General features: G+C 33.0%; 1 protein-coding gene across 1 annotated transcript; it reads left to right on the plus strand.

The window, feature by feature from the left end:
* Positions 1-1229: 1229 nt before the first annotated feature.
* Positions 1230-17460, plus strand: LOC143233186 (cadherin-89D-like). Its single transcript, XM_076469151.1, has 8 exons — positions 1230-1363; positions 4694-4863; positions 5781-5999; positions 8954-9042; positions 10424-10507; positions 13740-13808; positions 14411-14605; positions 17298-17460. The coding sequence occupies exons 1-8, from the start codon at positions 1237-1239 to the stop codon at positions 17458-17460; spliced, it is 1116 nt and encodes a 371-aa protein (XP_076325266.1). The 5' UTR covers positions 1230-1236.
* The last annotated feature ends 1567 nt before the right edge of the window (positions 17461-19027 follow it).

Genomic DNA, 19027 nt, shown 5'->3' on the forward strand with positions numbered 1-19027 from the left:
ACTTTAACATGGTTGTATATGATGTGGTTACTGACTACTTTAACATAGTTGTATATAATGTGGTTACTGACTACTTTAACATGGTTGTATATAATATGGTTACTGACTACTTTAACATAGTTGTATATAATATGGTTACTGATTACTTTAACATGGTTGTATATAATATGGTTACTGACCACTTTAACATGGTTGTATATAATATGGTTACTGACTACTTTAACATAGTTGTATATAATGTGGTTACTGACTCCTTTAACATGGTTGTATATAATGTGGTTACTGACTACTTTAACATAGTTGTATATAATGTGGTTACTGACTACTTTAACATAGTTGTATATGATGTGGTTACTGACTACTTTAACATAGTTGTATATAATGTGGCTACTGACTACTTTAACATAGTTGTATATAATATGGTTACTGACTACTTTAACATAGTTGTATATAATGTGGTTACTGACTACTTTAACATAGTTGTATATAATGTGGTTACTGACTACTTTAACATGGTTGTATATAATATGGTTACTGACTACTTTAACATGGTTGTATATAATACGGTTACTGACTACCTTAACATGGTTGTATATAATACGGTTACTTACTACTTTAACGTAGTTGTATATAATGTGGTTACTGACTACTTTAACATGGTTGTATATAATATGGTTACTGACTAATTTAACATAGTTGTATATAATGTGGTTACTGACTACTTTAACATGGTTGTATATAATATGGTTACTGACCACTTTAACATGGTTGTATATAATATGGTTACTGACAACTTTAACATAGTTGTATATAATGTGGTTACTGACTACTTTAACATGGTTGTATATAATATGGTTACTGACTACTTTAACATAGTTGTATATAATGTGGTTACTGACTACTTTAACATAGTTGTATATAATGTGGCTACTGACTACTTTAACATAGTTGTATATAATGTGGCTACTGACTACTTTAACATAGTTGTATATAATATGGTTACTGACTACTTTAACATAGTTGTATATAATGTGGTTACTGACTACTTTAACATAGTTGTATATAATGTGGTTACTGACTACTTTAACATAGTTGTATATAATGTGGTTACTGACTGGTTAAATTTAGTTATTTATAATGTGGTTACGTCTACGCTCTGGTTGTTGCAATATGGATATTAAGGCTTATATTGCAGTTGCTAAGACTAACTTAACTGAATCATGAAATGTTTTAGGCATGTTCTTGATTGAGGCAGATTCAGGAGTCATATTTCTAACAAGGCCTTTAGACAGAGAGAAGGAAACGGAATACTTCCTCAAGATTCGAGCTGAGGACACCGCTAGGAGTCGATCCGCCAGATCAGGTATTATCAATTGATTATTATTATTTTAAGTGTCTAAACTGTTAAAACTGGATGTGACCGGTAACGGGTTTTAAAATACTCATACGTGGTGAAGGAAGATAAAGATATATGTTTTTCCCCGAACATGAAAGGAACTGACAGATATGTTTGTTTGGCAACACGGTCATGGTGTCAAACGAAGCCGACGAAACAATAATTAGTATAATCGTTCATAAAGTAGGCCTTTTTGGCTTCAATGTAAAATATCAAAATTATATAACATGAAACATTTTAGAAAAAACAACAACAACATCTTTTAAAGAGTTTTTATTTGTTTTTTGTGATTTTTTGTTTGATAAAACCTTCAGAAAGTAATAAATTTAACAATATTTATCTTGTCCTGATCTTCCTAGATACACGAACACAAAACTTTAAATCTTTTAGGTCGAAGACATAAGAAATAAAACCGTCTATAAACTCTCAAACACTTTCTCTTTACTGTTTCTAAATTCTTTTGAAGCCAGAGCTAGGCTGTTACTGTTAGTAAAAACAACGCACACATTGTCCTGGTTTTATTGTGTTAGGTTCTTTGATAACACACGTACACACTCTGAGCACCGTTTTTGGACTACAAACAAGAGGACGTGCCATGGATTAGATAAAAATCTCTTATTTTGAGAAACAAGACGGCAAGTTTGGGTCAACCAACTGAAAGTTCACGTGGAGAAAAAAGTGACGGATTTACGACGTTAATGTACGTCTTTACAAAAACAACATACGTTTGAAATAACTGAAAACCATATCTTGTCATCGATAAACACGATAATGCTGGTCTGGTATTTCCTAAACCACAGTATGTGATGGACAACTTCCAGAACCAGCTGGTCTGGTATTCTCTAAACCACAGTATGTGATGGACAACTTCCAGTACCAGCTGGTCTGGTATTCCCTAAACCACGGTATGTGATGGACAACTTCCAGAACCAGCTGGTCTGGTATTCCCTAAACTACATATTGTGATGGACAACTTCCAGAATCACTCACTGATCTTTTGAAACATGTTCAATTATCATTCCATAACTTTCACTTATCAACATAGTCAAATCTCTTCATACTGTCCTTTCATAAAACTGATTCAGCAAATCGTTGGAAATAAGAACAGATTTTGTCTGGAGATTAGTTGTCGCTGTTTGAATATTTATAATATCTGGTCTTCTCTGCTGTATAAAGTATTTACTGAAAAAAAAACATATTTACTGATACATATCAGGTCATCCCATAAGTAATGTCCGAAAATTTAATACACAAAGTGAATCATCATTTATATCTTTATAGAAAGCTTTAATGACTAAAATATGTAGTAGGATATGTATAAAAATGTTGAGACAAATAAAACAAACAAACCCAACTCCAGTTTTTCAGATATTTAATCAAATAAACCCTTATGAAGATGGATGTGTCTGAGGAACACATTAGGTATATAATGTTTTATTAGTTTCTAAAAGGCAATAATGCAGCAGAAACTACATTAAACATTCAAGATGTTTATGGTGCGGAGTCTCTCAATGAAAGAAAACGTTGTAGGTGGTTCCAGAAGTTCAGATCAGGTGACCACAGCACCATGTCCAGATCATCCTGTTGAGTTTAGTGATGACTTGCTGCTGGCTACACTTGATGAAGATTGTGTTGTAACAGTTGAAGAACTGGAAGCTTAATTCAACCAATTCAACAGTTCACCGTCGTCTGCAACAGTTTGGAAAGAGGTCAAAACTTGGAAAATGGGTCTCCATGATTTGACAGAAGCCAACCTTAGAGCAAGAGTGGACATTTGCAATTCTCTGCACTCTCGAGAACGTAACTCACCTTTTCTCGACAGGTCAGTGACTGGAAATGAAAAATGGATATTTTATAACAATGCTAAGCACTGCATACAATGGATCTCCACCCTAAAAACGTCTTGTTAAGCACTTGGTGGGATATTGTTGGTATGATCCACTTTGAGTTGCTGCTACTCAATGTAACGATTACATCAGACTTCTATTGTCAACAGATAGAGTGTTTGAATGTTGCACTGAAAGAAAAGAAGCCTGCTTTAATCAGTCATAAAGGTGTTGTGTTACACCAGGATAATGTACAGCCCCATACAGCATGTTGTGTTACACCAGGATAATGTACAGCCCCACACAGTATGTTGTGTAACACCAGGATAATGTACAGCCCCATACAGCATGTTGTGTTACACCAGGATAATGTACAGCCCCACACAGTATGTTGTGTAACACCAGGATAATGTACAGCCCCACACAGTATGTTGTGTAACACCAGGATAATGTACAGCCCCATACAGCAAGGATCACATCTGTAAAGATTGAAGATATAAACTGGGAAAACTTCCACATCCTCCTTATTCTCCAGATCTTGTCCCATCTGATTATCATCTATTGTGAAGTTTACAGAACTATCTTGATGGTAAACAGCTTGGAACACATGAAGATGTCAAAACTACCATCTCTACATTCTTTTCCTCCAAACCCCAAGAATTTTATAGAAGTGACATTCAAAAGTTTGTGAATTGTTGGCAGAAAGTAATTAATAATAATGGAACACACATTATTGATTAAATAAAATTAAAAGCATTTGAAATCCTTTCTCTTCTTCTTTGTTTTTAACCTAAGATCGAACATTACTTAAGGGATGACCTGATAGTTTCAAAATTGTAGATAATATAGTAACAAAAAATACAGATGACAGTACTGACATGGGCCCGGCACGGCCAGGTCATGTGAGGATCGCGGGTTCGAATCCCCCTCACACCAAACGTGCTTGCCTTTTCAGTTGTTGGGACGGTATAATGTGATGGTCAATCCCACTATTCGTTGGTAAAAAGAGTAGCCCAATAGTTGGCAATGGGTGGTGATGACTAGCTGCCTTCCCCTCAGTCTTACACTGCTAAATTAGGGACGGCTAGTGCAAATATTCCTCGTGTACCTTTGCGCGAAATTAAAAAGCAAACAAACAAACAGTACTGGCACACTCATAAAATATTTAAACTTATATTTGATTTCCTTATATGTTTAAAACTTCACTTAATACGTAATTTTATAAATTTTATAAATATGCATAACATCTTTAAGCAAATAATTTTGTTTCTTACTTTATCACAAAATTACACGATTTGCTATCTACATGGTGAAGGTCGAACCCTGAATTTCAGTGTTCTGCTGTAGTTAAATCGTAGTCGATGCAGTGGTATTATATTTGTCACCATTAAGTCATTCTATGTTATGTTATTGGAATAACACAGTTTAATTATTGTAGAAAATACATTCATGTTCCTGTTTCCCTCAACAGTTGGAGTTCGTCAGTTAGAATCCTATTATTTAGCTTACGACGAGACTCTGGTCCTAGTGTCAGTTGGAGACGAAAACGACAACTCTCCTGTTTTTCAAAATGGAATCCATCCTATTGTGGCTGTTGTACCACTCGAGGCAGTGTATGGCTTTGAAATTGCACAAGTAAAGGTAATTAATTACTTATTAAAAGGAAGAGTTATATTTTTGTGTGAGGCGCGCTTATACACTGTTCAATTTCACCACTCATTAGGGTCTCTACCAGCCTACCCTCAAATTGAAGTTATTTTAGGCAGAATTAGAAATATTGAACGTTATCGAATACATCAGTCGAAAAGGTTTAACATTATGAATCCAAAACTATAATTAAACCTCACATCGGTCAAGAGATGACAGAGTTATGAGCCAAACGTTTGTACGTGAAATAGTAACAAAAACTTGGAACGATTTTATGAGCCGTTATGCCGCGGCTAAAAATCGTAAACTGGTAACATTGTAACCACAGCATAACAGCTCACAGAATGGTTCTGATTAATGGAACTGACAACAGTAATAAATATGACAAAATACACTAGTTGGTGTAAATAATACGTAATGTTATGCTATATAGGGAACTATTATTCATTATGATTGGTCGTATCATTCAAGGTGATACTGTATGAATATAGGGAACTATTATTCATTACGATTGGTCGTATCATTCAAGGTGATACTGTATGAATATAGGGAACTATTATTCATTATGACTGGTCGTATCATTCAAGGTGATACTGTATGAATATAGGGAACTATTATTCATTATGATTGGTCGTATCATTCAAGGTGATACTGTATGAATAACGCTGCACTGTGGTTAGATTTGTCAACTTTTTATTGTATTAGGAAATTACAATTTATAATATTGCCCGTAAAGGGAATTGTAATGTATAAGCAAAGCTGGCTTGTTACCCGTAAAGAAGACGTAAATTAGTTCTTTTATTGGTTAAAAATCGATCTAAAAATAACAGTTGTCGTCTAATACACTGAGCAGTGAGTTTTTATGTACACGTCACAGAGAAATAAAATTAATATGATTCACTTTTCTTTAGGCTAGTGATGTGGATAAAGGTTATAATGCGGCCATCCGCTACCAGATCATCCAGGAAGATAGAGATTCTTCATCAAAGTTTCACATCGACCCTCTCACAGGAGTCATCAGGTCAATGATGACGTTTTCACTGGACAGTGGAAGGGAGTTTCAGTTTCATGTAAAGGCTACAGACAGAGAAGCCAGTGAAACGGGGCGTTCTGCCTTAACCCACGTCATCGTAAGTTTTACATCCAAGCTGGTTGAGAATTTGTATCTTATAGTTATATCAGGTTTCGATACTTGTCGTGGGCATAACACAGATAACCCATTGTATACATTTTTAACTAATCGTAAAACAAACACACATAAAAGCTAGAAATGTCATTGGTAAAAATACGAGGTTAAGAAATGCCATCGATCATTTAGACATGGCATTTTATAAAGTACCTTTATCCCTAATTGTGGTTATGTCCATTTAATAAGTACCTTTATCCCTAATTGTGGTTATGTCTATTTAATAAGTACCTTTACCCCTAATTGTGGTTATGTCCATTTTAATAAGTACCTTTATCCCTAATTTATAGAGGTGTGGTTATGTTTATTTAATAAGTATCTTTATCCCTAATTTATAGAGGTGTGGTTATGTTTATTTAATAAGTACCTTTATCCCTAATTTATAGAGGTGTGGTTATGTTTATTTAATAAGTATCTTTATCCCTAATTTATAGAGGTGTGGTTATGTTTATTTAATAAGTATCTTTATCCCTAATTTATAGAGGTGTGGTTATGTCCATTTAATAAGTATCTTTATCCCTAATTTATAGAGGTGTGGTTATGTTTATTTAATAAGTACCTTTATCCCTAATTTATAGAGGTGTGGTTATGTTTATTTAATAAGTATCTTTATCCCTAATTTATAGAGGTGTGGTTATGTTTGTTTAATAAGTATCTTTATCCCTAATTTATAGAGGTGTGGTTATGTTTATTTAATATGTACCTTTATCCATAATTTATAGAGGTGTGGTTATGTTTATTTAATAAGTACCTTTATCCCTAATTTATAGAGGTGTGGTTATGTTTATTTAATAAGTATCTTTATCCCTAATTTATAGAGGTGTGGTTATGTTTGTTTAATAAGTATCTTTATCCCTAATTTATAGAGGTGTGGTTATGTTTATTTAATATGTACCTTTATCCCTAATTTATAGAGGTGTGGTTATGTTTATTTAATAAGTATCTTTATCCCTAATTTATAGAGGTGTCGTTATGTCCATTTAAATTTTTGAAATATATATTTAGTTTTTCCCTTTACTTGAAAGAGAAGAAAAATTATCAATTACACGGTCTGCGAACTTAAATTTTATTAAAAAATAATTTTAGATTTAATATCCGATTTTCCATAATTCAGATTTCGCAAATAATATTTTTTCTATCACGTAAGAAGTTTTTACAAGTCTCGGAGAAAAAAAATTGATTAAAATATTCTTTTTCCACAAGGAACATTTTCCAGTATAATATTTGATACGTCGGAGTTCTAGAACATTCGATTAGATTCTCACGTCGTGATTGGTCTAGAGACATTTACAGCAAAAGGTTGTCAGTGTTTTAAACATAACAAAATGTGATCCAATTTCAATGAAAATGATTTATTTTGTACAAGTTCATGTGACGTCTTATGAAATATCTGTACGTGATGGAGAAAAATGGATATCATTTTCGGATTCAGCGTACAGGAGTTACTGTAGAACATGTAAATATTTCATGAATACAAAACCATCACAGGTCTGTGTTCTACACGAATCTCTAACGTCTGCTAACGTACCAAACATCCGTCAAGTTTTAATATACTTCACGTAATGAGAAATTAGAGCAGCTCTGTAATGTTTGTGTAGAAAAGCACATTAGGCTTGGAGATGTTTATATATAGGATACAACGATCTGTAAACATAATAATACATACCATATAGTTAGAAGAAGACAGATCTATATTATATATGTAAAAACGGCTCGTTTGGGTTGAGAAAATATTTTACATAGAAGAGCGAACAACGTTTCGACCTTCTTCGGTCATCGTCAGGTTCACAATAAAACATTCCAGTCAATACCAAATTTATTCAAAAACCAGGCACAAAACTGAGGTCAATACTATGTAAAAACTACACTGACAAACACCACACCAACATTATTTATAAAATACAATGTGATAACTGCCACGACTTCTATATTGGAGAAAGAAGTAGAAAAATGGAAACCAGATTCAAAGAACATAAAAAGTCACCTTCAGTCATGAACACTGCAAATCAAATAAACACAACATAACCATAGAAAACACTCAAATACTAAATAAAGAAACAAACATAAACAAACGCAAAATTAAAGAAGCCTTACTTATACAACAACTTAAACCCAAAATAAACCAATATAAAGGAACGCCTTTATACCTATATTAAATATAAATATAATAGAATTATTATATATTCAAACATCTAACACCGCCCTCTACACTCCAACACTCAGTTACACAACCTCTTCCAAACATGTGGTTAGCTTCCGGTCAGTTACCTCTTTCTTCATGAACCTGACGATGACCGAAGAAGGTCGAAACGTTGTTCGCTCTTCTATGTAAAATATTTTCTCAAACCAAACGAGCCGTTTTTACATATAAATTTCTCTACAGGTGGGTTTCTCGACATCACTGACCTATATTCTGTCGGAACATGTAGTTCGTATGATGTTCTCTTTTATATGCTTCCAAATCTTTGTCGTAACGCACATCTCTCGATAGATTCATTACGGAAGTAACGAAATATCCAGTTTATAGTTTTACATATTTGTTTAGAAGGGAAATATTCCAGCTTCGATTATTTCACTTGTGCGTGTTTTTCTTGTAGGTGGGTCAATACAGTTGGATATGAAATGTATTTGACTGTGTACTCACATGGTAATTGTTGCCATGATTCTGAGTTTAGGTATGGTATTTCAGGTATGACCCATATTTTTTAATCACATCTTAGTAGGCTAATGCCCATTATAGATGTTTTAATCACTAATTATTTTTTTTCTTACAACTTGACTCTTTGTTTTACACATTTAAAACAGTGTGTAAGTTTATTTCTTTACTATACAGTAATCTGATAAGTAGTTATAAAAATTAACACACATTTATTGCGTAATCGGTGTTTATTTCTCTAGGTGTATGTTTTACCTGAAACTAAACTGATCGTGATTGTCTGCCATACGCGCCCTCTGGTGATGGAACAGAATATAGAGAAGGTTCTAGGGTAAGATTACTAGTATTAAATAAAAGTTTAATAAGTAGACGTTGCACGTTACCAACTGGTATATTTGACATAAGGGACCACACTTTAAGTGGCCTGGTAGGTCAGAGGTACGTTGACGGACTTACAACTTTAAAGTCAGGGGGTTCGATTCCTCGCAATGTACACAGCAGATGGCTCAGCATGGTTTTGCGCTGTAAAAGAAACAAACAAACCATAATTCCATGAGGTGTTATTTTATACATTAACGTTGAGCCATCAAGAGGGAAGTCTGAAAGTTTGAAACGATAAAAATAGAGTTTTGATACCAGTGGAGAGCATGACACAAAGAGTCCATTGTGTAACTTTCTGGTTACCAACAACAAAATAGCCCAGTGGATGATTACAAAAAAAATCATATTTGTATAATTCTGTTTAATTATTCATTTCGATATTAACACCAAGCAACGCAACAACTATTCGTTGTAAAACAAAATCTAAAATATAAAATTTGAGAGGGCGCTGTAAGTATCCCTAAGATATAGTCCTAACTAAATTATTCTCGGACAGGAGTGTCTAACCAACAACAATATGATACTTTGTTTATTTTATCTTCTCCTGTTTCTGATAACCGTAGACAAACGTAAATCTACTGCAATAGATCAAATACAAATCTTAATAATAACGTCCACAGGGGGGGGGTAGTTTAAGCCCTTTCCGTCGCATCCAGGAGTGACGTTTTACTAAAATTAAAGTGTTTCATGCTCACAAGTGTTAAAACTTTTATATATGAAAGATTAGGAATAACGCAGTATTTATCTATTTACTTTTTAATTAATAATTATCAAGATTTAAAAGCTTCTTTTTCTTCATGAGCCCCCGACCCCCAACCCTTTAATGTTTGGTGCACGTTATAACCGAAATGTATGGTATTAAAAGTAGGGATCTGCCTCCAAACACTTGTCATGTCCTCCAGGTATTCTTAACAACAGTAAACAATGTATATCAATATAATTCTCTCGCAGATTACAATGTTTCGATTGTTTAACAATGTATATTCTGTAAATATAGATATGCTGATTTTGGTTGTATTGTCGTGTTAATTATGGGGCTGTTGAAGTTTAACCTTTGACCTTGCTAAAGCACCATTCCACTTTCTTATTTTGCTATGAGAGAGCAGCAGTGCTCTTTTAAAAGACGTTAAATGGTAGAATCCGGGATTGTTTGGTTATATTTTAAACACGTTCGTTGTTTATCATCTCTGTTTTAGTTCAGAAAAATACAGAAGGAAATTAGGCTTAACACGATGTAAAAACGTTTTTACCTAAAGAAGTGTGATCTGTGTGTTCAGAGTCAAACTTTCATTCGTTTGACTGACGTGATTGTATCATTTTGTTACCAACAGTTACCTGTCAAACGCTACTGGCTACAGAATACAAATGTCCAAACTTCAATCCCACCACCAGGGACAGAATGAAGATCCAGAACGGTAAGTCGATGTTTGTTTTTAAGGGATAACGTTTGTGATTTTTTGTTGTATGTTTCATTCAGAGAGAGCTATAAGAAACTTTAAAATACGAGCCTAGCCCGTCGTGTAGATTTTGTTTGACAATACATCAACAGAACTATTGGCACCCTCTCCCTCATTGGCTCAGCCGCAGGCCTACAGTCTTATAGCACTAAAATTCTGGCCCCGATACCCGTGGCGGGCGGGGAACAGTTAGCCCACTGTGTAGCTCAGAGCTTCATTTCAAACAAACGATGGCTGAAATAAGTTTACTCCAGTATTTATAAAAAAATAAATTACATTCAAACAATTAATCATTCTGAATGACATCGTAATCTATTAGAACTATAAATCCGCGGGAGAAAGTGGGTAAAAGAGTGGTAGATTTTTAGTGAAATATAAAATTTAGTTGTGATCGATTAATGTCCAACCTAACTTGTGTGAAAACTAGATTCTCTTAGTAACCAACAATGACCAACCTAACTTGTGTGAAAACTAGATTCTCTTAGTAACCAACAATGTCCAACCTAGCTTGTTTGGAAACTAGATTCTCTTAGTAACCAGCAATGTCCAACCTAACTTGTTTGGAAACTAGATTCTCTTAGTAACCAGCAATGTCCAACCTAACTTGTTTGGAAACTAGATTCTCTTAGTAACCAACAATGACCAACATAACTTGTTTGGAAACTAGATTCTCTTAGTAACCAACAATGACCAACCTAACTTGTTTGGAAACTAGATTCTCTTAGTAACCAACAATGTCCAACCTAACTTGTTTGGAAACTAGATTCTCTTAGTAACCAGCAATGTCCAACCTAACTTGTTTGGAAACTAGATTCTCTTAGTAACCAACAATGACCAACCTAACTTGTTTGGAAACTAGATTCTCTTAGTAACCAACAATGACCAACATAACTTGTTTGGAAACTAGATTCTCTTAGTAACCAACAATGACCAACATAACTTGTTTGAAAACAACTAGAATCCCTTAATAACCGTATTGTGAATTTAATGTTTTTCAATGCAAAATGATCTAAACACATATTGTGTAAACAAAGTAGATTTGTCAGGGAAGGTTACTGTGTAGGATATTTGTTGGAGAAACGGTGTTATTGATATAATGTAATCAAGTGAAATTTTTTGTTATTATAACATTCGTCAAGTTTCTAAAACACAATCCTAACTACTCCTTTCTTCCTGATTTAAACTGTTGCCTTAGATTAATGGTGTAATTATTTTATTTTGAAGCTATGAATATCAGAGGTGTTAATTAATCTGAAGCTATGAATATCAGAGGTGTTAATTAATCTGAAGCTATGAATATCAGAGGTGTTAATTAATCTGAATCTATGAATATCAGAGGTGTTACTTAACCTGAAGGTATGAATACCAGAGGTGTTAATTAATCTGAAGCTATGAATATCAGAGGTGTTACTTAACCTGAAGGTATGAATACCAGAGGTGTTAATTAATCTGAAGCTATGAATATCAGAGGTGTTACTTAATCTGAAGCTATGAATATCAGAGGTGTTACTTAATCTGAAGGTATGAATACCAGAGGTGTTACTTAATCTGAAGGTATGAATACCAGAGGTGTTAATTAATCTGAAGCTATGAATACCAGAGGTGTTACTTAATCTGAAGGTATGAATACTAGAGGTGTTACTTAATCTGAAGGTATGAATACCAGAGGTGTTACTTAATCTGAAGGTATGAATACCAGAGGTGTTACTTAATCTGAAGGTATGAATACCAGAGGTGTTACTTAATCTGAAGGTATGAATACCAGAGGTGTTACTTAATCTGAAGGTATGAATACCAGAGGTATTACTTAATCCGAAGGTATGAATACCAGAGGTGTTACTTAATCTGAAGGTATGGATACCAGAGGTGTTACTTAATCTGAAGGTATGAATATCAGAGGTGTTAATTAATCTGAAGCTATGAATACCAGAGGTGTTACTTAATCTGAAGGTATGAATACTAGAGGTGTTACTTAATCTGAAGGTATGAATACCAGAGGTGTTACTTAATCTGAAGGTATGAATACCAGAGGTGTTACTTAATCTGAAGGTATGAATACTAGAGGTGTTACTTAATCCGAAGGTATGAATACCAGAGGTGTTACTTAATCTGAAGGTATGAATACCAGAGGTGTTACTTAATCTGAAGGTATGAATATCAGAGGTGTTACTTAATCTGAAGGTATGAATACTAGAGGTGTTACTTAATCTAAAGGTATGAATACCAGAGGTGTTACTTAATCTGAAGGTATGAATACCAGAGGTGTTACTTAATCTGAAGGTATGAATACTAGAGGTGTTACTTAATCTGAAGGTATGAATACCAGAGGTGTTAATTAATCTGAAGCTATGAATATCAGAGGTGTTAATTAATCTGAAGCTATGAATATCAGAGGTGTTACTTAATCTGAAGGTATGAATACCAGAGGTGTTACTTAATCTGAAGGTATGAATACCAGAGGTGTTACTTAATCTGAAGGTATGAATACCAGAGGTGGTAATTAATCTGAAGCTATGAATATCAGAGGTGTTACTTAATCTGAAGGTATGAATACTAGAGGTGTTACTTAATCTGAAGGTATGAATACCAGAGGTGTTACTTAATCTGAAGGTATGAATACCAGAGGTGTTACTTAATCTGAAGGTATGAATATCAGAGGTGTTACTTAATCTGAAGGTATGAATACTAGAGGTGTTAAATAATCTGAAGGTATGAATATCAGAGGTGTTACTTAATCTGAAGGTATGAATACTAGAGGTGTTAATTAATCTGAAGGTATGAATATCAGAGGTGTTACTTAATCTGAAGGTATGAATATCAGAGGTGTTACTTAATCTGAAGCTATGAATATCAGAGGTGTTACTTAATCTGAAGGCATGAATACCAGAGGTGTTACTTAATCTGAAGGTATGAATACCAGAGGTGTTACTTAATTTGAAGGTATGAATACTAGAGGTGTTACTTAATCTGAAGGTATGAATACCAGAGGTGTTACTTAATCTGAAGGTATGAATACCAGAGGTGTTACTTAATCTGAAGGTATGAATACCAGAGGTGTTACTTAATCTGAAGCTATGAATATCAGAGGTGTTACTTAATCTGAAGGTATGAATACCAGAGCTGTTACTTAATCTGAAGGTATGAATACCAGAGGTGTTAATTAATCTGTTTTGTGTTTTTCCATTCATAGAACGGATCTTTTTCTTTACGGAGTTGAAAGAGAAACGAATAAAATAATAAACACGGATCAACTGTTAAAGTAAGTCATTGTCTTTGTTGAAAATCGTTATGAGATAATAAAAAAAACAAACATCCACTTTGTTCAGTGGTTTGGTATTGCTATAAACAATAGTATAGCGAACAATAGTTACTTTAAACTGCTGTTAGTTGTAATCGATGACAAATATTGTAAAATAAAAAGTGCGACTTTAATTTAAAACGCACGTATACAAAGCGCTAAATTTGTATGGTACAGAAATATAGAGTACTGAATCTTCTATGAAAGGACAGCTTCTGAACTACTTGAAGAAGATAACTCATAGTTTATAATGGTGCCGATATTTAGGCGCGGCACATCAGCTGATAGAATGTCTCTGAGCTGGTTGTTTTTGTCTTTTTTCATTTAAAGTAAACACTTTTTAACTCATAACTTTATCTTTTGGCTGATTTGATGTCTAATTACAACCGCGGCTATTGAGATTTTCCTCTTCTTTAAATAAATGTTTCTCTTTTTCAATGGTTTTGTAATTTCCTGCCCCCTGGTGGTTCAGCTTTAGTCTTACGACACTAAAATTCGGAGTTCCAAACTCAGATACTTATGTTTGAGATCAAACCGAATGTATTCCATCTTTTTCACAACAGAATTTTTATCAAGAAATCGGACGCCATCAGAGAAGGCTTGTCTCAGTTCCGTATCCAGAAGATAGAGGGAGTATCTGTCCAACAAAAGATCAGCCACATGGGAACCACAGAAGTCGCCATTATTGCCCTGAGCAGTGTCATTTTCCTAGGTGGCGTATTGGGAATTGCGTTACTCTGTTCCACCTGTAAGAAGCGGTAAGTGACACTAACCCTCGTATATGTGTCAAAGGAAACAGCACTAACTAATGAAATACGGGTAGACCTAAGTTGGTGTATTAAACTCAACTCGTGGATTAGAATACAAAAACAAACAGTTGTCGAGTATGCCACACAAGTTCATTCACGTTCAGGATGCACGAAATATCACATACGACTCGACTTATCTGAAATAGTAACTAAAAATATTACCTTATGAGGTAATCATTTATCAACCATAATTCAAGAGTTTAAATGTTAGTTTTTAACCATGAACTGAAAATATTACCTTATGAGGTAATCATTTATCACCATAATTCAAGAGTTTAAATGTTAGTTTTTAACCATGAACTGAAAATATTACCTTATTAGGTAATCATTTATCACCATAATTCAACAATTTGAATGTTAGTTTTTAACCATGAACTGAAAATATTACCTTATGAGGTAACCATTTATCACCATAATTCAAGAGTTTAAATGTTAGTTTTTAACCATGAACTGAAAATATTACCTTATGAGGTAATCATTTATCACCATAATTCAAAAGTTTAAATGTTAGTTTTTAACCATGAACTGAAAATATTACCTTATTAGGTAATCATTTATCACCATAATTCAACAATTTGAATGTTAGTTTTAACCATGAACTGAAAATATTACCTTATGAGGTAATCATTTATCACCATAATTCAAGAGTTTAAATGTTAGTTTTAACCATGAACTGAAAATATTACCTTATTAGGTAATCATTTATCACCATAATTCAACAATTTGAATGTTAGTTTTAACCATGAACTAAAAATATTACCTTATGAGGTAATCATTTATCACCATAATTCAAGAGTTTAAATGTTAGTTTTTAACCATGAACTGAAAATATTACCTTATTAGGTTATCATTTATCACCATAATTCAAGAGTTTAAATGTTAGTTTTTAACCATGAACTAAAAATATTACCTTATGAGGTAATCATTTATCACCATAATTCAAGAGTTTAAATGTTAGTTTTTAACCATGAACTGAAAATATTACCTTATTAGGTAATCATTTATCACCATAATTCAACAATTTGAATGTTAGTTTTTGACCATGAACTGAAAATATTACCTTATGAGGTAATCATTTATCACCATAATTCAAGAGTTTAAATGTTAGTTTTTAACCATGAACTGAAAATATTACCTTATTAGGTAATCATTTATCACCATAATTCAACAATTTGAATGTTAGTTTTTGACCATGAACTGAAAATATTACCTTATGAGGTAATCATTTATCACCATAATTCAAGAGTTTAAATGTTAGTTTTAACCATGAACTGAAAATATTACCTTATTAGGTAATCATTTATCACCATAATTCAACAATTTGAATGTTAGTTTTTAACCATGAACTGAAAATATTACCTTATGAGGTAATCATTTATCACCATAATTCAAGAGTTTAAATGTTAGTTTTTAACCATGAACTGAAAATATTACCTTATTAGGTAATCATTTATCACCATAATTCAACAATTTGAATGTTAGTTTTTAACCATGAACTGAAAATATTACCTTATGAGGTAATCATTTATCACCATAATTCAAAAGTTTAAATGTTAGTTTTAACCATGAACTGAAAATATTACCTTATTAGGTAATCATTTATCACCATAATTCAACAATTTGAATGTTAGTTTTAACCATGAACTGAAAATATTACCTTATTAGGTTATCATTTATCACCATAATTCAAGAGTTTAAATGTTAGTTTTTAACCATGAACTGAAAATATTACCTTATTAGGTAATCATTTATCACCATAATTCAACAATTTGAATGTTAGTTTTTAACCATGAACTGAAAATGTTACCTTATGAGGTAATCATTTATCACCATAATTCAAGAGTTTAAATGTTAGTTTTTAACCATGAACTGAAAATATTACCTTATTAGGTTATCATTTATCACCATAATTCAAGAGTTTAAATGTTAGTTTTTAACCATGAACTGAAAATATTACCTTATTAGGTAATCATTTATCACCATAATTCAACAATTTGAATATTAGGTTTTAACCATGAACTGAAAATATTACCTTATGAGGTAATCATTTATCACCATAATTCAAGAGTTTAAATGTTAGTTTTTAACCATGAACTGAAAATATTACCTTATTAGGTTATCATTTATCACCATAATTCAACAATTTGAATGTTAGGTTTTAACCATGAACTGAAAATATTACCTTATGAGGTAATAATTTATGAACCATAACTTAGCAGTTTGAATATTAATTTTTAACCATAGAGGCCAGTGCAGACTACTTATTAGCGCTACACGATTCGTTAAGGACGAAACGCGATTTGTATTTCAGAAATTTAAAATTTATGATTTAATCCAGTTTGAAATTTGAAGTTTATTCTCTCCTCTTATTTGGAGTTACGAAATTTATAAAATATTTCGTATTTCTTAAAAATTGAAGGGTTAATAAGTTTAAATTAAACCCTTCAGGCTCTGGATGAAGACAGAATCCGCTAACCCTAATACGGTTTTTGGTGTACATTGTGTCGTTTTTATTGGTTCGACGTTATTGAATTCATGGAAGCCTGTTGAATAGTATTACATTAATCTGAAAAAAGGCTTAGCTTTTTTATCAGTGTTTGTTAGTAAAGCTGAATAAGTGAGAGAATTTGGATTGTTTCAGGAAAACGAAACAACAACAAGAAAAATGGGAACAAGAAAGAGTGTTCCGTGTTCGGAACACTTTGATAGATGAAAGTGTAGGTCCGCCCTACGAGCGAAGAGTTGCGAATAAAGCTGACGTTTTCCATCCACCTTCTTATAGCAATACCACCTCCAATACGTAAGTTACATTTTCCTTCTCGACAACTAATTGAAACAAAACCAGACAAAAACAAACAGCACGAACTATTCTTAAGAAAGTCTCTGAATTCCTCAATCTCCAAACTGCCAGATTGTTCGACATCGGTGTGTTATTACATTCACTAGTTTTATATTGTTCCACATCGGTGTGTTATTACATTCACTCATTTATGTTCTTATCAGTTTTAACACGTATTAACGAACAAAAATGACTTAAGTTTGTTGAATAAAATCACCCAGTTACTGTGTAAAAACCACTTCTTAGTGAGTGTGGTATTTTCGTGTGATTTTGTTGTATGGTTCATTCGTGATTTACAGTCTTGTAGCAACCGAAGTTATGAAACCCAAAATAATTCTGAGCGTAAATGGAGTAGACAAATGAGTTTTAAAAATTCTGTGGACCTCGTTGTTAGATCAAGAATTAATAACACTGATTTTATAACACAAGGTTTTATTAACTAGTGTGAAATAATGACTAATGGCACAGCTAGTGTTGAAATAAAAACCTTGTAACCCGAGGACTTTCTTTCAAGACTTGTTGAACCTATGGGTTGTTCTAACATCACGAAAACAGCCCGAGTGTTTTGATACGTGTTGTTCTAACATCACGAAAACAGCCAGAGTGTTTTGATACGTGTTGTTCTAACATCACGAAAACAACCAGAGTGTTTTGATACGTGTTGTTCTAACATCACGAAAACAGCCAGTGTTTTGATACGTGTTGTTCTAACATCACGAAAACAGCCAGAATGTTTTGATACGTGTTGTTCTAACATCACGAAAACAGCCAGAGTGTTTTGATACGTGTTAGTTTCTGCTCTTGTGGCAGATTTACAAATCCTATTTCACAACTTATGTGTTAATATTTACTGAGAATAATGTTCCTTCTATGTTAATAACATATACATATATACGTTCATGTATATAAACAAAGTTTTACTGCTTACATTATTCCAAGAAGACAGTAACTTTACATTCCAAGAATATAGTAACTTTACATTTCTAGAAGACAGTAACTTTACATTCCAAGAATACAGTAACTTTACACTCCAAGAAGACAGTAACTTTACATTCCAAGAAAACAGTAACTTTACATTCCAAGAAGACAGTAACTTTACATTTCTAGAAGACAGTAACTTTACATTCCAAGAAGACAGTAACTATACATTCCAAGAAGACAGTAACTTTACATTTCGAGAAGACAGTAACTTTACATTTCTAGAAGACAGTAACTTTACATTCCTAGAAGACAGTAACTTTACATTTCTGGGAGACAGTAACTTTACATTTCTAGAAGAAAGTAACTTTACATTCCAAGAAGACAGTAACTTTACATTCCTAGAAGACAGTAACTTTACATTTCTAGAATACAGTAACTTTACATTTCTAGAAGACAGTAACTTTACACTCCAAGAAGACAGTAACTTTACATTCCAAGAAGACAGTAACTTTACATTTCTAGAAGACAGTAACTTTACATTCCAAGAAGACAGTAACTTTATATTCCAAGAAGACAGTAACTTTACATTCCAAGAAGACAGTAACTTTACA

Source organism: Tachypleus tridentatus, chromosome 12 (genome assembly GCF_004210375.1).
Source record: "Tachypleus tridentatus isolate NWPU-2018 chromosome 12, ASM421037v1, whole genome shotgun sequence".
Classification (NCBI taxonomy): Eukaryota; Metazoa; Arthropoda; class Merostomata; order Xiphosura; family Limulidae; genus Tachypleus; species Tachypleus tridentatus.

Coding starts and splice junctions, on each gene's coding strand:
- LOC143233186 (XM_076469151.1), top strand. CDS start 1,237: ATGTTCTTGATTGAGGCAGATTCAGGAGTCATATTTCTAACAAGGCCT. Junction 1,364..4,693: donor GAGTCGATCCGCCAGATCAG/GTATTATCAATT, acceptor TTCCCTCAACAG/TTGGAGTTCGTCAGTTAGAA. Junction 4,864..5,780: donor TTGAAATTGCACAAGTAAAG/GTAATTAATTAC, acceptor ACTTTTCTTTAG/GCTAGTGATGTGGATAAAGG.